This window comes from Haliotis rubra, unplaced genomic scaffold, assembly GCF_003918875.1.
Source record: "Haliotis rubra isolate DU_JTF1 unplaced genomic scaffold, ASM391887v1 Scf46, whole genome shotgun sequence".
NCBI lineage: Eukaryota > Metazoa > Mollusca > Gastropoda > Lepetellida > Haliotidae > Haliotis > Haliotis rubra.
Genome location: NW_025767146.1, coordinates 1,945,482 through 1,968,485, shown reverse-complemented (window position 1 = coordinate 1,968,485; position 23,004 = coordinate 1,945,482). Strand labels below are relative to the sequence as shown.

At 42.1% G+C, this 23,004-nt stretch overlaps 1 protein-coding gene across 1 annotated transcript in view; it reads left to right on the top strand.

Annotated features, from left to right (window-relative positions):
- LOC124290248 (short transient receptor potential channel 3-like) overlaps positions 1-22,784 on the top strand; it is a 124,156-nt gene extending 101,372 nt beyond the window's left edge. The window contains exons 9-16 of the mRNA XM_046726959.1: positions 473-591; positions 6,413-6,504; positions 8,162-8,206; positions 14,364-14,524; positions 15,016-15,222; positions 16,174-16,297; positions 17,021-17,182; positions 17,573-22,784. Of these exons, the coding sequence (XP_046582915.1) occupies positions 473-591; positions 6,413-6,504; positions 8,162-8,206; positions 14,364-14,524; positions 15,016-15,222; positions 16,174-16,297; positions 17,021-17,182; positions 17,573-18,006 (1,344 nt within the window). The 3' untranslated portion in view covers positions 18,007-22,784. The remainder of the gene's footprint in view (positions 1-472; positions 592-6,412; positions 6,505-8,161; positions 8,207-14,363; positions 14,525-15,015; positions 15,223-16,173; positions 16,298-17,020; positions 17,183-17,572) is intronic.
- The last annotated feature ends 220 nt before the right edge of the window (positions 22,785-23,004 follow it).

Below are 23,004 nucleotides of genomic sequence, written 5' to 3'. Positions count from 1 at the left end.
ATGGGTGAGTCAGTGTCTGTTACCCTGGTGAGTACAGTATATACATGGGTGAGTCAGTGTCTGTTACCCTGGTGAGTACAGTATATACATGGGTGAGTCAGTGTCTGTTACCCTGGTGAGTACAGTATATACATGGGTGAGTCAGTGTCTGTTACCCTGGTGAGTACAGTATATACATGGGTGAGTCAGTGTCTGTTTCCGGTGCTACCGTAAACCTACGTATTTCAAGCCAGTGTTTTATAACACAGGTGTCACATGTAGACCAAGGTGCTACAATTTCCGTTAGCGTGTAAGAAAATATATGATCCTGGGTTCGAATCCCGGATTCGCCCTGAATACTTTTCAGTTTGTCAGCCTCACATACTTCAAACGCCACTAAGGGCTTTCCTTGCACGTCAAACTGACACTCCTGGATATTCTATCTCCTGTCTCCTGTTTCAGTACTGTTAAACACAAACTCTGTCTACAACAGGTACTCTTCGCCTTCATGGTGGGTCTGCACAACTTGTACTGGTACTACGGAGCGCAGAAAATCAAGATGGAGATTAATGGCAATCTCGTCAACGCCCACGCAGCGAAAGCATTCCAAGGGTAAGTCCTAAACTGACGGTCAGCCCCACGTAATATCCTTGACAGGGAGCCATCGTATCGGGCGTTCGTTCGAAGCGCTGCTTAAAACCAAATGTGCCTTACATTAATGTGCAACTCTCGTCGTCATCCAGTTTTTCTACACGTTCTAAACTATAGTTATAAAAGTTGTTACATATCCAGATCACATGTTTCTCTTGGTCTTCCAGCCTTTCACTATCGGTCGATGGCTTCCTTTGATGTAATTTAACTGTTACCAGCAGTCTACGTGACGTGAGGCGTTACTGCTTGCACACGGCAGTTAAAGTGAGCGGAAAGTAGAACGAGGGCTATAACCTGAAAAAAACTCTCTCCTAAATGTTTCCATATCAAAATATATATTCCAATTCCTACTATGTAGCTTACCCTTGAATGACATCCTGCAAGCAACACGCAGGGGTGGTTATGCTCCTTGTCAAATTAATGTTTCTGGTTCCCGAAGTGGGTCTATTTGATGGTTCATCATCAATACGTACTTTCCGTCGGTCTCACTATGAATAGGAATACCATTAAAGTAAATAAACGTATTTCGAAAACTTCGAAGCAGTGAATCATGATTGATTTACCCTAAATAGATATTTCAGCTAAAGTACAACTGTAGGCATATCCAAGTTCCAGTTGCCTGCTTCACAGTTGGTAGATCGTTAGTTCCAAACTCGCTGGCAGGGGAATATACGCGTGTTGCCACCGGAAGCTGTCAGGGGTATTCACGAACGGCCATTCATACTTCTGGGGGTCTAATTCCTGCAAACACTTTAAGGGTTATGTGCCAATCAGTCAATATTTTGAGATAACATGCGGCGCTATAACGCAATTCAGAGTGACGTTTGCATGTCGGATTTCATTACACTTGATACAAGCTCCTCTTGGCTGAACACTGGCTCGTCTTCCCTGAGTAGGGGTGCTTCACGGAGACGACAAGTTGAGCGTGGGGGTCAAGCATGGTACGGAGACATTTAATACTCTTAAAGGATTCAAAAAAGTGTTTGGAGGGGAAGCGGATAAAAGGTTTAGGGAAAAGGCCATGTGTGTTGGATTGGCTGCCTTGAGGGATGTAGGTGGGGCAGTCATTACATGCGGGTAGGGAGGTGTAGCTGGGCCTAGCTGGGTTTACAGGGGTATGGATGGGTGGACACTGGAATCTGGGTGGGTGTGACGTTGTACACGTGGTGTGGTGTTGGTGAGGCTGAAAACATGTTGGTGAATGACGGTGGGGTGGAGGGTACATGAGGAGGGGCGAGAAGCTGTAAACGTGGGTTTATGGAACGAGGCGCATTTTCATCTTAATAACTGCAGAGGTTGGTAATTTGTATGAAAGGTAGGTAACTAGTTGGAGAGGGTGGGGATTAATAGCAAAGACAGATACCTAGCAGCACAGGTAGTCTAGTGTACTTCAAGCAAAGGGTAGATTCACTTACTGCGTCTCGTGTTTACCAGGAATGTGCATGGTTCGAGACTAACCCCAGACAGTAAGTTAGTATTACCACTTGAATGCGCTACTGCATCTGGTTCCCGTATGGGAAACAGCCATTGCTGCAACTCGTACATCACCCAGACCCCATCCCGGACACCAAGCTCCGGCTGTAACTGGACAAGGGACAATTGATACAAATCCGATAAAGGAAGCTTTTAGATCAACGTTAATGGCGACTGCACGCCTGATAATGAAGTTATGTCTTTATGAGGGACATCTGCAGGGGGAGCTACTCGAGTGTCCGGTACACAAAGACATTAGTCCAGGGTATGGGGTCAAGCATGGACAGGGGACAACGAGTAGTCGAGAAGGGATCCTCACAATTCCTGTAACCCATTCTGTGGGATGGGATAGAGAGGTGTGTTGTGGTAGAACTATGTGGGTGGAGAGGGGGCAGCAATATACTCCTGATGTGTAATATACGCTAGACAAGAAAATGCATACTCCCGTTGCGATATACACAGTATATACTTCCCTTGTGATATCAATAACATATACATCCGATATGATATACACAAGAGAATATAATATATAATCCCGATTTGATATACACAAGAGAATATTATTATACTCCCAATGTGATATCCACAATATATACGGGGCGGTGGGGTTGCCAAGTGGTTAAAGCGTTCGCTCGTCACACTGAAGGCCCGGGTTCGATTCCCCACATGGGTTCAATGTGTAAAGCCCATTTCTGGTGTCCCCTGCCGTGATATTGCTGGAATATTGCTAAAAGCGGTGTAAAACCGAACTCACTCACTCACAATATACATGTATACTCCCGATGTGATATACACATTACATACTCCCGATGTGATATACCTACTATATACACCCGATGTTATATAAACCCGATGTTATATACACCCGATGTTATATACACGAAATATATATTATTAGTGTGACCAGAACAGTTAATCGAAAGATCAAGAGATACGTTAAATAGCGGCAAACACCGCTCACCTGAAGCTACAAAACAGCAAACTGTTCGATATTTCGTCCGACCATCTCTTTCCCTAGTACATGCTTCAGTGCGGTCAGACATACTGCCTAGCAATGATGTTAGGAAATCATGAGTCATACTGTCCCAAAATCTCACCACCTCTGCTTTCATATCACATAAACTTTTTATTGATATTTTCCTTCCCCAAATAGTTTCAGTTAGGTCCAGGTTGAGATTGTAGCTGTGCAATTCGAGGAGTGTTATACTTGTTAATCCATTCCTGGAAATGATTCGCTCTATATCTGGGTTATTGTCTTGCTAGAATACTCATCCATCACCGTACAGACCTTGCGCTGTTGGGAGGAGATGTCCCAGTACAGTGTCCGCGGCACTAGCCATGTTACCTCCACATACCACAATGGTGAGGTGCCAAACATAGGCACTGCACTCCACTCATGAAATTTAAGACTTTGGATGCTGATAAATTGTACCTTTTGTCCACATGTATATACAGATTGGATACAGCCACACTGAACGTTCATCTGAGTACACAACATTATCCCAAATGAATTTCCATGCTACAAACACCAGTTAAAACGTCGTTTCTGCTGTTCAGTTTTGGAGTGGTCCACATCCTTGTGATGTCTCCATTGCATGCAAATGCATTCGCTCTTTAGGAACATGAGCTGTTCCTCTAATATGTTCATGCCTAATACCTCTGCTGATCTGACTCCACGATGACATTATCCAGAAATACAGTTTCTCTTTTCCAAAGGTGTCATTCCGCAATGGTCTTTTGCAGTTGGTGAGCTTGTTTACCAAGGGAGACAACTCTGGTCATACTAATTAATATGATATGCAGACTTGTCTCCTTTAAATCAAAGTGCAAGAATCTTTTTCATTCAATTAACCATTTGATTTTGTTAATATTGATGCCTTAAGTGGTATAAAACATTCTGATTAATTTCTGGTCACACTTTGCATCAGATACACACGCAAGAGATTGCATACAATCCGAGTCATATTTACCAAAGACAATATATGCTCCCTATGTGTTATACATTGAGGAGATTATCTAATGTGATATGCACAAGAAAATGTATACTCCCGATGTGATATACACAACATATACCCCCGATGTGGTGGGGATACTTTGGTTGTCGTGTCCAAGGACAATCCGTCCATCTCATGGATTCGCCCCAGCTTTGTTGACATGACATAAAACGCCGTATGTAAAGATAGTCTTTGATGGTGTCTTAGCGCAAAACAAGCGGATGTCCATCTGACATTGGCGCAATTGCTTTACTATCTGAATGTTTTGACAAATAGAGTAATCCCCTCACGCCACGCTGAGTTTATGGGAAAGAGTAAAATGAAACTAAACGTTTGGGATCTCTGTGGCAATCAGCGAGATGATTGACTACACCACTCATAGGCAGGGTCGTAACTCTGTCTTCATGCGGGGAGATTTATATCAGGTAATTATACCCAGACACGGCAGGGGGGGTATGGAAGGGAGGGGGTGGGGCGGTGAGTTGGTGATGTAATAAAGAGAGTAAGAAACTCGCCCGGAAAGGTGGGTACGGTTCAATGTTAAGTACAGAACGGAGAGAGGTTTTTGAAAAGGGTTTGATGCCACAGAGAAAATGTAGACGGTTTAGAGGTGCGCCATTTGAGGAGCCAGAGCACTTACAGTCTTAGAGTACAGAGGTCATCAGACAGATTGGGATCGTGTTGTGCCTCTCCCCTGTGTGTGTCACACGTAACTACACAACTAACAGCGTCTTTCCGCGGGATGTGTATGGGTATTTAAGCTAGCGTCTTGAATTGTAGCAGCGCTACCTCTGACTCAAGTAGGTTGAGCCACAAATGGGTCTAGTCAGTTGTGACTTTTGATGGAGAATCAAGCAATTGTTCATTATGCCGCATTGAACAGTTGACATCCTTCACCATGCTGAAACGGTACAGCTACAAATCAGGGCTTTCAGGTTGTCAAACCGACGTCATGGTCAACACTTAGTGGTCGGAAACCTTCCGGCAATACACTCATTCATTCAAGGGCCGAGTCGTCAGCCACTTGCCAGAATGGTTGCAAGCTGCAACTTCTGAGCGACCGAGAAGACCATCTTCAGCAGGTTTTGAATATGTCAACAATTACACTGCGAATGTATTAATCAAACTGAAAATTGATTTCTTTGACTGTGGACATTAATAAGCCTGCATGTATCTTGCACCGATGTACACACGTGTGATGTCGATGGACAGCACTTGGTGTTTGGGTTGGACGTGAGGGGATGTATTGATCCAGCAGCCAAATAAATATATTACACATGAGAACACTGGTAATTGCTATGCTGGAAATTTCGTTTAATATGTGCATAGAATATCACACAACATTTCCTGGTGATTTACGTTTTTTGACAGACTGACATTTAGGTTTTCAGTTTGTATAACGCAATCCATTTTTGGTATCCAAACAAAGTGCATAATAGGGTACATGCAGCTAATGGTAGTCCTAGCTGTGGGACTGGTCTGTTTCCATTATAAATATGCTAAACGCCGAGCCATCAGCTCTGATTTAAACATTAAAGTTCCCATTCATCGATAAATACACGACCAGGCGAACATCATAATATCGCTTCATTGCCCCGCCATCACGCTCTCCAGTGTCTTACATAAAACTAAATATCTCTTAGCTTAACTTCAGCTACATGTTTACCGCTCATAGTCCACTGGAGGACACGGTCGGAGCATCTTAAGTATCTGTCACATGAACTCCACCTCTCGCTCTTGCCTCCCCACCCCTTACCCGCTAGCCCCCACTACCACCTTCACCCACCCCAAACAAAATGCCTTTCCTTGTTCACTGGAAGCTGTGGGCAGAGGTATAATTGCTGCTGTCTTTACGCCTAGTTCTCGTTCATATAATAAATGCTGCGGAACTATATCAGGTAGATCAGGTGCATCACATAGAACAGTCCAGTCACATGGACGTGTACGCGCTTCCTCTTTCCCCCTTCTCTTTCTTACTCGTATCCCCAGTATCCCACAGCCATTCAACAGCCTCTCTCGGACATATACATTGTATCTCTTCTCTCCTTCCTATAGTATTTCCTTTTGCTTGCAATATGTGCAAATTACCTGTATCGTGTCTCTGTCTCTATCATTGTCTCTCTCCTCTCACATTTCTATCATTGTCTGTCTCCGTCTCTCTGTGTCTATCATTGTCTCTCTCCGTCTCTCTGTGTCTATCATTGTCTCTCTCCGTCTCTCTGTGTCTACCATTGTCCCTCTCCTCTCTCTGTGTCTACCATTGTCTCTCTCCTCTCTCTGTGTCTATCATTGTCTCTCTCCTCTCTCTGCTGCAGGTTGCGACAGACGTTCTACAGCCTGTTCTGGTCCATGTTCGGCCAAGTGAGCATGAGCGACATCACCGTCATGCACCCGGAACCTGATGGAGGTGAGTGCGCAGCATCTTTCTCGGCACCCCCCTCACTAGAATACCACCATATCCTCATTGCAATAGGCCAAACGATTGATCGTGCTAACTATGCCGGGTAGGCTGCTGTAGGCTGCTGTAGGCTGTTTGAAATAACAAATTCATCCACTTTCTGTAACATTCAGGGTAGTGTAGCACAAAATGATTTACAATTTTGACGTTTGTATCAGATTTGAGGACAGAAAGTACCAAGTGGGCCGCAAGCATCAGAGGGAAGTTATTCCCCTTAGTCTCGGGAGGATTTGCTAGTCGTGGGATCGTTCAATACCTAGCTTCCGAATCATTTGAACCTTGGTTTCCTCACAAGCTGACACGTTGTGATGTATCTGAAATACTGGTCACAGCGCTCGACGTTAAAACAAACCCACTCTCCCCCGTATGCCAGAATTCTCAATTGCTGAATATTCACATTGTTTCTGTTGTATGCATTTTCAGGGACATGACAACATACATCCATTCCTTGGTAAGGTTGATAACATGAGGTTTATTACGGAAATAGAATCACTACCGACATGTCTTTGTAAAAGAAATTCACTATCGGAGCTAAATAATGAAATGTTCTTGCGAATAAGATTGAATAATGAGCGCTTTCCTGCTCTTCTGCTCCTTAAATAATGGAACTGAAACAAGAGGCAGCTTGTAGTGACAGAAGAACTTCCATATCAGGCTTCCCAGTGTATGGTATAGCGCCATGTATGTATATACGTCTTTACAGCATATATAGCTCATTGAATATTCCTTACTACGTAATAACGTGGCCTATGCGCTTGTGCAAAGCTAAATATTCCAAACTACTTCGCGACCTGAACGCGAGAACAGTATGCAGTATTCTTAAACAGAGTGTGACCTTTGACACTGATACGGTACTGCATGCTTTGAACTTCCGGGTTTATGGCTATCTACCAGTATGAACAGATTATAGCGACGGAATCGTGTGTAGCTGTACGAAGAACGCTGGATGAAACATATAAATGACTGCACATACATGGGACAAATGTGTAGGATGATTCCACGAGAGGTAGATTTTATGCCTACACGGTGTTTTCGCTTCTATTTTAGTAATTTGAACCACGAGTAACATTTGTCAGACTATCACGGAATTGATTCTATTTCACGTATCCCAACACCTGACCCTGCCCAGGTGTCTAGAAGATACTGTTGTAGTCTTGATGAAAGTACGTCCAGAGCTTTTAAATGATGATAAATGCACTAGCCACGGACGGGACTGAAATTTAGGCCACTGTTGACAACTTGCCGGATTGGACAGCTGCCGGTTTTGACAGCTTCCACTGTATATTGACAAACTACCATCACTAAAGGTGCTTGTGCGAACCGAAGGCCTGGTTTACCAAACGGTCCTAACACTACGACTGTCTAACCACGTGACAAGTGTTTGTACTACTTCATCAATGACGTAAAGATCGCTTTATTCAAGTGACTCTGGGCAGTCACACGAAGACCTCAGACCTGAGATCAGTGAGTGGACTACGGCGGACTAAATACTGTATGCTGTGACAAAGATTGGGTGACAGACTGGCACACTCCGGAGACCTCAGCAAGGTTTTCAAGTCCATGCAGTGTGTTGTAGAACGTAGATAGATGTAATCTCCTCTTTCAGGCTATGTCTCCAGTGTTGTGGGCGTCGGCAAGGGAGGAGGCGGAGGTAGGCGTGTGTTATAACGTCTTATTGCTATTTACCCTTTGTTCACCATGTGTATTGGCGTTCCAGTTGGGTCTCTACAGCGTGACCTAACACCATCCGTCTACACCGTATAACACAATGTTCATGCACTAGAGTGGCTTACCCTTTCTTGCTCTTAGCCACTAAAGCAAGCAGCCCTGCCTGCGTGTGGCTGCGTATGTGGGTGTGTATGCGTGTGCGTTCTGATGTCTTCTGAGGCGATCAGCTGCAGGGATGTCACTTTCAGTCGTCCTAACCTCGTCTTTGCAGTCAAAAAATGTCAAGTTCTAGACAGTGAGCGTGGCGACATATACTGTACCGACGGCAGCAAACGAGACCCGAACACGCCTCCAGGTACTTGGCATGTGTGTCCTAGCTTCTAGAGGCGACGGCAGCTAGTGTAACTATAGATAGTGTTGTTTCACATGCTTGCTGAATGTGCATGCGTCCAGTGTTGCCGCTAGAGGGAGCTGTGTTCTGTAGCAATTGTTCTGTGACTCCATCAACGACGTCACCAGTTTGATGACGTATGTCGCCATTATTATAATCATTATGACTGCCCCACTATTTGCGTAAGAAGTATATCCAAAATACCTTTATCTTGTGCAACGTGTTAAAAAGAAGGAAAATTTATATATTATTAATTCTAACATCACTGCATTTTTGTTCAATGTTGTTTAAGTCCTATAAAGTTCTGAAACAGAATATGTTATATGTAATGACTATTTTACAAGCAGTCTTGACCCATGTTATATAATCTGCAGATACTGGACAGCCAGTGACAGCAAACATGGGTAGAAGCGCAATGAGTTTAGATTCGAGACGGGTATAGCAAACAGGGCAATAGGGTACTAATAAAGACTATGGATGTCTTCACTGATTATAGAATCTGATTATAGATCGCATTCTTCAACTGTTTACACCCTCACTACACAGTCATCAGATACCGACGCATGATCTGGAAGATATCCAGTACAACCTAGAGTATGACTAGACCACAGTTATGGCTATTGGTACAACCACGAGTATGACTAGACCACAGTTATGGCTATTGGTACAACCACGAGTATGACTAGACCACAGTTATGGCTATTGGTACAACCACGAGTATGACTAGACAACGGTTATGGCTATTAATACGACCAAGAGTATGACTAGACAACGGTTATTGCTATTGGTACAACCATGAGTATGACTAGACCACGGTTATTGCTATCGGTACAACCTAGAGTATGACTAGACCACGGTTATGGCTATTAATACGACCACGAGTATAACTAGACCACGGCTATGGCTATCGGTACAACCTAGAGTATGACTAGACCACGGTTATTGCTATCGGTACAACCACGAGTATGACTAGACCACGGCTATGGCTATTGGTACAACCACGTGTATGACTAGACCACGGCTATGGCTATTGGTACGACCATGAGTATGACTAGACCACGGTTATTGCTATCGGTACAACCACGAGTATCACTAGACCACGGTTATGGCTATTGATACGACCATGAGTATGACTAGACCACGGCTATGGTTATTGGTACAACCATGAGTATGACTAGACCACGGTTATTGCTATTGATACGACCATGAGTATGACTAGACCACGGTTATTGCTATTGATACGACCATGAGTATGACTAGACCACGGTTATTGCTATTGATACGACCATGAGTATGACTAGACCACGGTTATTGCTATCGGTACAACCACGAGTATGACTAGACCACGGCTATGGCTATTGGTACAACCACGAGTATGACTAGACCACGGCTATGGCTATTGGTACAACCAAGAGTATGACTAGTATGACTTATTGGTACCTGCTATGGCTATATTGGCACAAACCAACCACGTGTATGACTAGACCACGGTATACTGGCACGGTTATGGCTATTGGTACAACCAAGAGTATGACTAGACCACGGTTATGGCTATTGGTACAACCACGAGTATGACTAGACCACGGCTATGGCTATTGGTACAACCACGAGTATGACTAGACCACGGTTATTGCTATCGGTACAACCACGAGTATGACTAGACCACGGTTATGGCTTTTGGTACAACCACGTGTATGACTTGACCACGGTTATGGCTATTGATACGACCAAGAGTATGACTAGACCACGGTTATTGCTATTGGTACAACCACGTGTATGACTTGACCACGGTTATGGCTATTGATACGACCAAGAGTATGACTATACCATGTTTGTGGCTATGGGTGTAACTATGGCTATAAATAATATGTGTGACTGGATATACACTCTCAAGATCCATTACGATATGATTGCATGATCAATACATTGATTATATAGACAGACTGGAACAGTGATATGATGACGAGTATAACTGGACTTTGATATGAACATGTTATCAGTCTACGGCTATGATTCCATATGACAATATTTATGACATTATTTGTCACAGTTATTACAATATCTTTGACAATACTCGTACATACAATAATACCAATGACAATATATACAACATTAATGATAATATGTAGAAACAAAATATCTGTTAAATTATATATAACACAACATCTATTACAAAATATCCAACAAGATGAATGAATATATATACGACAATATCTATGATAATATGCCCAAAAAACTATCAAAAGATGTACAACAATATCTATGACAATATATACCACAATATCTATGATAATATGTACAATATCCATGAAAATATATATAAGATCCATAGCAATATATACAACAATATATATGATAATATATACAACAATATCTACGATAATATGCAGAACAATATCTATGATAATATGTCCAAAACCTATCCAAAGTTTTACAACAATATCTATGACAATATATACCACAATATATATGATAATATGTACAATATCCATGAAAATATATATAAGATCCATAGCAATATATACAACAATATATCTGATAATATATACAGCAATATATCTATGATAATATGCAGAACAATATCTATGATAATATGCAGAACAATATCTATGATAATATGAAGAACAATATCTATGATAACATATGCCACAATATCTGTAAACATATAAACGAGAAGACCCACGGCAATCTAAATAATATCAATTATAATATCAAAGAACAAGATTCATGGTAATGTATGCCACAATATCTATGATAACATATACCACAAATCTATGATAATATATGCAAAAAGCTATATATGTACAACAATATCCCTGACTCTCTGCCGTCTAGAATATGTTGTTTAATGTTTATAGTATAAGATAGAGGGTTACTATAGATTGCCTATTATGTCCACATATTGTAAAGGATATATTATGTCCACTTATTGTATAGGGTATATTATGTCCACTTATTGCAAAAGGATATATTATGTCCACTTATTGTAAAGGGTATATTATGTCCACTTATTGTGTAGGGTATATTATGTCCACTTATTGTATAGGGTATATTATGTCCACTTATTGTATGAGGTATATTATATCCACTATTGTATAGGGTACATTATGTCCACTTATTGTATAGGGTATATTATGTCCACTTATTGTATAGTGTTTATTATATCCACTTATTGTATAGTGTATATTATGTCCACTTATTGTATAGGGTATATTATATCCACTTATTGTGTTGGGTATATTATGTCCACTTATTGTATAGGGTATATTATGTCCACTTATTGTATAGGGTACATTGTGGCCACTTATTGTACAAGGTATATTATGTCCACTTATTGTACAGGTATATTATATGCACCATTGTATAGGATATATTATGTCCACTTATAGTATAGGGTATATTATATCCACTTATTGTGTTGGGGGTATATTATGTCCACTTATTGTACAGGGCATATTATGTCCACTTATTGTATAGGGTATAATATATCCACTATTGTATTGGGTATGTTATGTCTACTTATTGTATGGGGTATATTATGTTTACTTATTGTGTTGGGTATATTATGTCCACTTATTGTATAGGTATATTATATGCACCATTGTATAGGATATATTATGTCCACTTATAGTATAGGGTATATTATATCCACTTATTGTGTTGGGGGTATATTATGTCCACTTATTGTACAGGGCATATTATGTCCACTTATTGTATAGGGTATAATATATCCACTATTGTATTGGGTATGTTATGTCTACTTATTGTATGGGGTATGTTATGTCCACTTATTGTATGGGGTATATTATGTTCACATATTGTATTGGGTATTGAATATTAGGCATATTTCATAAGAGACATAGAATAGCGCTTCTGAGATAAGTAAGAATATTTAAGACGGTGTTATATGTTTTTTATACATCATGTAGAATATATTCATATAGTTAAACGTTGTATAGGATATATTTATATGATATTCATAGTAAGTATCAAGTGTGCACCTATATTCATAGATGTATCATGTGGTCACCTTCAGGTAAATTGATAGTACATCTTATGAAGTACACTGACATAACTAATACCGCGCTATATAAACGTGACGAAACAGGCATGGATAACAACTTCTTCATCATAATGTATCAGCAACTCTTCGAGGTGGTTCCTGATGCTGTCAACAAGCAACATCAACACTTCTAGCAAATACTTGTTGACCATGTCGGCAAGAGGTCTATCCAGGGTACTGGAGCTCACCCTTCTTGTGTCTGTGGTCAATCATTGTCCCATCCTGCAGCAGTATCCCGTGCTGGTCTGCGTCCAGTCTTGTTGCCAGAGTGCCTCATGTCGTTAAAGCGTCCGTGTTTGTGAGAGCGCCTCGTGTTGGTCTGAGCGTACTTTGTTGTCCGAGTGCCTGTTGTGAGTGTGGTTCATGTTGCCAGAATGCAGTTTGTTGCCAGAATGTATCGTGTTGTCAGGCGCGTCTTATTGTCTAATGATGTCTTGTCTTTTGTGTAAAAGTGTCTCAGTTTTGTTGTCTTTTCTCACTGTCCGTTGCTTGTCACCTTTCGTCCTCGTGGCTGTTTCACAATACTGTTTTACTTTCTTTGAGATTTTTATTTCAGTTGCATTTATACTTACTTTTTACTCTGTGTATGTGTAAATAGTTAACTTGGCTGTTGTCTTATATGTGGAGGGTCAGTGTCGTGATACAGACATTAATGGGTTCAGGCCACTTTGTCCCAGGTAGGTACGTATTGGTTGGCCTAGGGTGCCTCTTTTATGGACTCAGGTACCTATTGGTATACCTGTCGTACCACTTTATCTACGGTAGGTGTGTATTGGTAGGTCCATAGTGTTGCATGCGTGTGCATCGTTACGTATTGCGTGACTTGTGTTGCATGACTTGTGGGGACACATTATCAACCGTAGGTACGTATTGCTTAACCTGGGATGTCACTTTATCAACCGTAAGTACGTATTTCTTTACCTGTGGTGCTACTTTACCGACCATAGTTACGTATTGCTTTGCCTCTGGTGCCACTTTATCAACCGTTGGTACGTATAGCTTAACTTGTAGTGTAATTTAGATAACATCTTATCGAGGTTTGGTTGCCCGTGACGTCAGTTCTTCAACAGTTAGTACGTACTGGTTTTCTTCTGGTGTTACATATCCACAGGGTACGTAGAATGCAACATTACGAAAGGGTCACACGTACGTAGTGCCCAGTCGTAGAGCCTCGTGACACCGTGCAGTGTTACTGGTAGGTAGATATGTGCTGGCCAAGAATATCCCGTTACAGTATTAACTGCACATGTTTTCAATTTCGAAATATAATTGTTGTCGCCTTGTTAAAGGTAGGTGTGTATTGGTCGGCATGATATCAGAACTATCTCACGGTGAACTCTACATATGTGTTTCCCGGGCAATGATATTACCTTCCACGGGTATAGTTACTTATGAATGGAACAGGTCCCAGGTAAGGTGTATTAATGTAATAATGGTTCTAATGGAACATTTGGATCACAGAGGTGGCGGACACTCAGGAGTGTGGCGCGTTATATCGTTGCCAATTAAATACTAATGTGTCAATACAATTGAACCCAATCTCGAATAATGACCATAGAGAATAAAGCGAAATTTTCTGTTCATTGTGTTCAACTGCAGCGTTCTAGTTTCTGATGTAACTCAGCGTTATAAGTGACCAACATGAACGTTATCCTAACCGCTGACGATGACTTAATGATGTTTCAGTGTTCAAGTCCACCTTGTACGGGTCGTCGAATCAGGACAGCAGCACGTCCATCGTTGAGAGTGTCGGGATGTACCTATTCGGCATCTACCACGTCGTCATCATCATCGTCCTCATTAACATGCTCATCGCTATGATGAGCCACTCCTTCGAAGACATTCAGGTAGGTTTGCGTTGTTTGTAATGTTAACCATGACGCTTTAAAGAAAAGCGTTCAAGGATTGGGTCCCATAAGGATAATCGGGAAGGGTGTCAGCAGGAACTTTTACCATGAAGTCTAATGTACGAGGCATATGGGGTATTCCAGAAAGTTTCTATACTTTATATTCCTTGTTGAAGTTTCGGGTAAAAACAGGGTTCTGTGGATTAGTGTATTAATGGAAATATTGGGTAGTAAATAACGTCCTGGGAATGTGTTCTTAAGGGAAACTTCGGTAGAATAAATCTGGCTAGGGTTTGAGTTCTGCAGGTAAACTTCGATTTGAACATGGTGGTCGGAAAATTGGATTGCGTTTGAATCATCACCATACCCTTACTCGTGAACTTCCTGAACTGTCAAAACGTCTCCAATTTTTGTCCAACATCACACTGCCGTGTCGTGATATACCTAATAGTGACCCAAGCGGCGTTAAACCAAACCCTCACGTGTTTCAGACTGACTGCGACGTGGAGTGGAAGTTTGCCCGAACGAAGCTGTGGCTGAACTACATGGACGAGGGCAGCACCCTGCCGGTCCCCTTCAACATGATCCCCACCCCCAAGTCCTTCTACTATGTGTATATATTCTTTAAAGACTTGATAAAACATAGCAAAAACGGATTCCTAGAATATGAAAAGAATAGAAAGCAGACGTTTCTTAAGGTAAGTGTAATAATATTCTAGCTTAATAATATTATTCCTTACAACTATGTGTTTTGGTTTGTGACAGGATTTTTAAATAGTGTACGCTTCAACTTCTAATGTATTTTAACCTTTTCAGCAATTGTTTAAAACCCCGAAACATTAGGAAAAGGAGCCTGGGAAAATCAAAATTACAAATTGATAGACGGGAGTGTGCCTTCAACGCTCCAGCTAATTGGGAATACAACGGGGAGGCACCTCAGTTACTTGTCGTATATAATACTGACATAAGATGAGCATGTACTTCACCCTGACATTAAGTAGTTTCCATCTCTCATAAGAAAATAGTGCTGAAACAAGCGTGTGACACACTCAACGCACTGCTCAGGGACAGCCTACGTTCGGAGAACAGTAGTCTGTCTCACAGTCCCTGAACCACATTAATTTCCCTACTGCCAAGCCCTCTCTGCAGTGCTAAAGCCCTAAATAAAGCAAGTCTAGATTTCCTCAGGTTCTGAATCTCTGGTCTCCCTAGGGCTCCTTTTCAATATAAATGGTCTTTTTTGTTACTATCAAAATTATATATATTCAGAGACTAAGCCTTAGTCTAGGAGAACAGCTGAGATCTCCACATTGAGCACTCCCCTACTGGAGAGGTGTTTCATAGGCGCTACATTGAGATACACGTGGCGCCGTGGAAACATCTACCTAGTGGGGGCAGCAATACGTCATCGCGTCACGACATCACCTACACAAAGAAATTGTAGTGCACCTGACCAGCGGGGACAGTGATACGTCTTTTTAACATAGAAAATGTAGTATATTTATCTAGTGATCGTCAATGTTGGCATAAGCCATAATTATTAATCAAGTTAATAGCAGTTATTGAGTACACAGTGAAGGATGCGGACGAATCAGGCTTGGCGTGATGATTTTACGACGCTTCTAACACTTCCTTTCTTGCACTTACAGAAACGTCGCGAGACCGTTTGCAAAACGCTGGAACTAAAGCCTGATGAGACGTCATATATAGACATCATGCATAGGCTGGTAAAGAGATACCTCTTCAAGCTGGAGAGAGCTAAAGATGAAACTGGTACGTATAGGGTTGGTATTGACCAAAGACACCAGTAGCCGGTTGTCACCAAGATTGTGTGGGGTAGCGCACGTGTGTCTGTGTGTGCGGATGTATCTGTTAAATACATACAAATGTGTTTGAGGAAATAGAGCATTTCAATAAAGGCTGCTTGAATAACATTGTTTGAATGATACAATGATACAATGATACAATGATGAATGCTTGAATACTGTCTAAGTTTCACTTGACATGAGAAGAACCCGTGTCGGGTATACGTCACTATTGGCTGGACTATACAATGAGCTCAATGGAATCTATATCTGCCGGAAGCTTGCACCCATATATGTTATGTTTTGCTTGCTATGTAAGCTTGCGTTGAGCCAAGATTCCAGTAAACAGAATGTAATCCATTACATGTACATCCTTTCATGGTTCATATCTCGATAGCTTATGCCCATTCTTGAAAAGTCAAAGTATAACTCTGCATTCTTTTAAATTGGCAGGTAAAATATTTATTACAAAACTCACTCCAACCACAGACATAAACACAAGGTTGTGTTCTTGGTACCCAGCAAGTTCTGTGGTAACAGAATCGTAAGACATTTCTGCACATCCCTGTCGAACACCACGTTGACATCCTCATCAATCCGATACCTCATTATTCCATTTCACGTGTGTTGACGACAATGTGCCATTGCAAACTTCTGCTCCATTTAGTTGTGTTTACCTTGTATTAACCAGCAGCACTAAAAGACATGGGTAACATACGAGCGGAGGAGGTGGAGTTCATAGAAGCCCCAGAAGTGCCCCCGCCGCCAATACCGACCGATACGCCTAGCCGGATACCCTTCGCCACGCCCCCTATACCCGAGGAGGAAGGGGAGGATAACTCTAAATCTGACGGTGAGAGTTCTATCTGGCGTGGACGCCGCTACTTCACAGTATGCAGACACTCAGTGACGTACCGTCTATTTGATATTATCCTAACCAGTCTTCGGCTTCCAGCTATTATCACCGCCTTTAGAAATGAGGTTCCTTCATGTGTAGGGCTCCACAGCCTGTTCTTAACATGTACATGTGGTCCTATACAACATTGGCATACACCTTCGGTCAAGCAGTCACCGTCGATCGACTGTGTCGTTTATGTTAATAAGATAGTTACCGTGAACAGTCTATTGGTTGTATAAATAGTCATCGTGAGCAGTGTCGTCCGCGTTCAATATAGTAGCCACCAACGACAGTGTCGTTCGTGTCCGGAAACTAGTAAAGTAGTAACTGCCGTCACTGTTGCAGGTCGGGCCACCGCCGTGTCAAAGAGGAAGAGCAGTAACAGGAGCCATCACAACCGGCGAACGTCCATGGCCAACGTTCCCATGACAACAACGACCCTGGCTATCCCCCAGCTGGACGCTATCCAGAGGTCACAGAAGCTCCTTGATGTGCGGCTCCAGCACCTACAGGCGAACAGCAAGGAGAACAACCGTCTCCAGGACGATGTAGAGTTCATACGCAAGTTGATGACGGAGAACCAAAAGGCTTTGTGCAATGTGGTGCAGGCTTTGGCCAACATTCAGGGCGAAATTGTCAACTTGGCTCAGTGCCTAAAGCCAGCACCGAGGCCCCAGTCAAACGCCATTCCTAACGCTCATGGTCAGACTAACGCTGTGTCGTCCAATCGTGCTTCCAGGAAGAGGTCGGGTCCTGAGGAGGACGACACCAAGGTCTGACAGTGAGACGAGGTGGACATCGTGTTCCTGATGTGGAGGTGTACTAGAAGGCGATGTGTGATACCGAGGGGCACTCACGGTCACTCGGTCACCTCGCCTTCCCCTGGGTATTGCTACCGGGTGTATAGGACTCTTTCTGAAGTACCTAGTTACTCCAGGCACACAAGCAACATGTCGATATTTATGCTGTCGTGAGATTAAGGGCGCCAAGATGTTGAGTTCTGTAGTGCGGGCACTACACATCCCCGGGCACATGTCGTCACTCGTCACGATGTCCAGAGTGGGCACATGACGTCATATTGTTCCTGCGCGAGTACATGACGTCATAGTTTCCCAATGGGAGCACATGTGGTCAAGGTGTCCGTGTGGCCACAATATAAAAGTTAACAATGTATTTACAGGGGACAGCTTTAGTAGTGAATTCTCGGCATCCCCTGTCGCCAGCAGCTCCTGCTAGGTTTCGCTACACACATTATCGGCCTTGACCTTCAACGAATGTGTCCGGACGTTGTGGTGGTGGATTCCTTGAGCTGCGTTGTTATTGAGAATGGCAGGGATATTATACTGTACCGTGCAGTCGACCACGACCACGGATATATATACATGCTGACGGCACCAATATGATTTATTTTTTTCTTTCTAGTTACTTCGTGAGATGTCAATGTGCATGTAACTGAAGCTGTTCTGAGAGCCCATCGTGACCTTCCACTCATATAGCTACCCTTTCTTTGACTAACAGTAATCTGCGTTGTATGATATGATAATGAACGAAGCTTTATTTCAGCTTTGCTGTTTGCTGTATGTGTATTTGTTACGTGTGTTAACCTTTAGCATTCAGGTGTGGTCCGTTGTGTTCGACCCTCAGCAACACAGGTGTGTTTTAAACTTTCCAGTGTTTTAACATTGCGATCCCTAATTCAGGGAGGGCCAATGTTAGCTTACCGTGGCTTTCAATTACGTTAGATAATAGCCTCGTTTTGAGAATCTCAGCATGTTTCTTCTCATGCCATCTTCCTCTAGGTTCCCACCCCCGGCTCCATGGATATACAATACCAATGTGTAAAAAGATAGGTAGACAACACCTTTTTGTTTGTGTGTGGTTAAGTGGTTATTTTGACGAATTGCGGATTTGAATATAGCCACAAAAAGTCTTTAACTTGCATTGTGTTCAATACAAACTCTAGCCCTTTCAGAAATAAAACTAACAGATTTGCACCCGCGGGTGAGTTCTAACCATTACATATGCCAGGGTGGCTCCACAATAAAGTTTGGCAATACACAGCTTGCAATAGCACCGATTAGATTAATTAATTCCAAACACAAGTATGTAGTTATCATCACGTTGTTCTTTCATCAGCTAAAGTCATGGCAAGTACCAATACCAGTCTGAGAGAGGTGCTCAGCGAGCATCGTGCCTCTGCTATAAAGACTTCCCCTCTCCTCTGTACAGACAGTTATATAAAGTATGTGTATATTCATGTACACCGGCAAAGGTATTGCTACATAGACCAGCTGGGAACATAGTCATATACACCCACGGTGTATATAGCCATATAACCAAGTGTGTGTATAGCCATATATTGTGTGTATAACTATATACACCAAACGCGAAGACAACCAATACATCAACTGTCAGTATAGCTATATACACCAACTTTAGACTGAGCCATATACGCCAAGAGTGTGTGTATATAGTGTGTACAGTCATTATCATGAACTGTTTGTAGCCACACGCATCACTCGAGAGTACGTCATTATATCTGAGCTAATTCAAGAGCTATATTACGAAGTGTGAGTAGAGCTACACCTGTGTACATGCATATAGCACCGTATACCTTGATGCAGCCAGATGCGAATGTATTGAATGCGGAAGCGTGATACTGAAGGGTTGTGAAGTCGTTGCAATATGGCTGATTGGGTAGGGTGGGGCGGAGGTCACGTCAGGTGAACTTTCTAATCAACCAATCAATATCGAGGCTTCTATATTATTAATACGAGTGGGTGAATAGTTTTGACAAGCATTTCTTTATATCGAAAATGATGACAGTCGGGGAGTTCCGAATGCGCAAAAGTAAATCTGCGCCATTGTGTTGTAGATATTTATACATTCTGTCGTTTCTGAGCGCCATGGTATATACACTCATGCCTTTCCAGTGTATGTTTGTATTTTGTTGCGGTTACTTTTGCTAGTGTCGAAACTTCCAAATCGAGGTGTAAAGAAATAAAACCGGATTGGTTTGGGTAGCTGACATCTGATGGGCTCGAGAACACCATCATTCATTTTGGTGATGAATTTTGTTCAGGGTTCACCGGACGTGATCTTCTAAAGAGATGTAAATGTAATGATTGCCATGCGTGATTCTCCAACATTGTTAGTGGTTAGTTCATGTCACCATTAACCAATAGACCTGTAGCTTCCAGACACCCACCGTCTTGAACGTCTTGGAACAAACTTGCTGGGGTTGAAGATTTGTCACATAGAACTCTGTTAGATGCTTTCAAAACCCTGGTTAATTACCAGCGTTGAGAACACACATCCGTCTGCATCAAGTAGATCTAGTTTATTTCTGTTTGTAGTTACAATGATTGTTATCGTAAATGTCTTTCAGAAGAGCCGGAAATGTTAGCAATGGTGTATAACCTCGGCCGCCGTCCGCCAGTCACCGGAAGTTGGATGTATACAATATGCTAGTTACCAATGATTCTAATACAGGTACCCATCTCTACAACTCTGAATGGCATATGTATTTATACACACCTAACTGCCTGGCTGTCACAAATATGCACTTAATAAATAAAGGTCCTTGAAATTCTATGGTTAGTGCAAAAGACATGAGGGTTGTCTCCCCTTGGCACTTTTTAATCCAGAAGATGTCCTTCTTTCTATGACAATGCCTTCTGATGTGATGATGCAGCTGAGTGAGCGGGGTTAGCCGTGTTGTAATAGAGTAGATATGTGCTTCAAATCATATTGTGACCGATTCATTTGTCATCATTCTTGTGCTTTTTAAAATATTTTGTGTTGTAAATCTAGACATTGCGACTATGGTTGATAATGTGTTTGCCCGGTATTATACTCTAATACCTCGTCGACCAGTACCCACGACACATCCTTCTGTGACGGCACTGGGGAGAACGCTCTGCTACTGTTTGCGTTTGTTTACATCCAAATTTCTTTAATCACAACACACCTCACCAAAAATGCCAGCTGCTCCTACTACATGTACTTTCTCAGCTTCTCCAACTCACCCCTTTCCATCTCACCTAACAACTATCGCTAACCCCCCTCCCCCCCCTCTCTCTCTAATTGATCAACACCCCACACCCACCCACACCTCACACGCACACCGTCTCAGTCCGATTGTCCCCCGTTCCATCTGTGCCAGTCACTCTCATCTATGCCTGTTCATCTAATCCAGTGCGACGCTTATTAGAATTCCCCCCCATCTCTGTACGCGCTCCGAGTAAAGTCTGCGAAATCAAGTATCTATGGACTATGTCACCCATTGTTACAGTGATAAAGGATGTTATATCATATAGGATGGAGTTGGGTGGGAAGATGTTAAGGTGGTCCAGGATACTGGATCACACAGCAAGGGGTGGATGGTAAGGAGTAAGGGTGGTACAGGGTATACATATCGCACTATTGGCTTTGGTTGAAGACTAGCCATGCGGCATTCTTGTTTCCTTTCAGGTGGTGTGCAGTGGTTTACGTTGCTTGTGTATGGTCATCAGCAGCTGCTGTTGTAACTCCACTTAACGTTTCTGATGCAATACACTAAATGTCAACGTCATTAACTGTTTTCAAGAAACAATATGCAAATTTTGATAGCGTTCCCATAACCTTATAGTTGTCTACACCCAGTTACGTAAGGAGGGCAGTCTTGTGCAGAGTGTGTTGACTCCTCCCCTGCTGGCGACGCCACTCGCCTGGTTCCCTCCACAATGTCAGCCACACTATATATGGCTGCTAGAACCGGAACTATCATTATAACTGATTGTGAAACGTTCCTTTATGCCTATGTACAACAGCCCACAGATTTTGCTGGCCTAGTTCTAGTAACCCACGTGACGAAGACATGAACCCAAGCATGAAACCATGTCCCCATGTATGTTATAACAAGCCTCGCATTCCAGGACCAATGAATGACGATACAACATGTATAAGAGTATATTTATAACACATAAGGTATCCCTATACTCATCTATGACGTAATAACAAGTACAAGTTCAGCACATTTGTTGACTTTTGTAGCTGTACGTGAGTACAGGCCTACAGTTCTGTGATGCAACTTTATTACCAAGAAGGGATTCCTTATAATAATATGTGATAAAATACGCATAAAAACAATAAATGAGATGCATATGCACAACAGAGATGACATAAACAGACGTTCAGGTAATGACGTTATAACACCTACAGCAGACTTATACAAGTGTTATGTTATATGAAATAACACTTATATACGACATGAGGATATCACCTTTAAACTGTGTATCAAATATGGCAGGATTAAGGCAGTTCAGCTTCAAACAAGGACATGCTAGTTAGGACTTTCAGAGAATTCGGCTACTCTGCGACAGGTGGGAACCAGGTGACTATCGATCTCCAGTAGTTGTTTTTGTCTGAATTCAGAGTGTACTGGTTCGCCCTATTAGATGATATTCTTACAAGTTTGATGGAATTTGTTGCTATGTTTACGAAAATAATTTATTGATTGAATAAATGTTTGAAATAATATTGACTATTATAAAGGAATAAACTTCCAGTCCGGTTATGTTGTTTGTTCTCAGTCCTTGCTTCACAGCAATACAAACAGTCACAAAGACAGAGGACCACTTCCTTGCCTCACCTGGAATATACACTAATCAAGGTGCACAACATACATATCTCACCTGGAATACCTTGTAAAACAAACGCACACGGCACATATCTCACCTGGAACATACACTAATCAAGGTGCACAACATACATATCTCACCTGGAATACCTTGTAA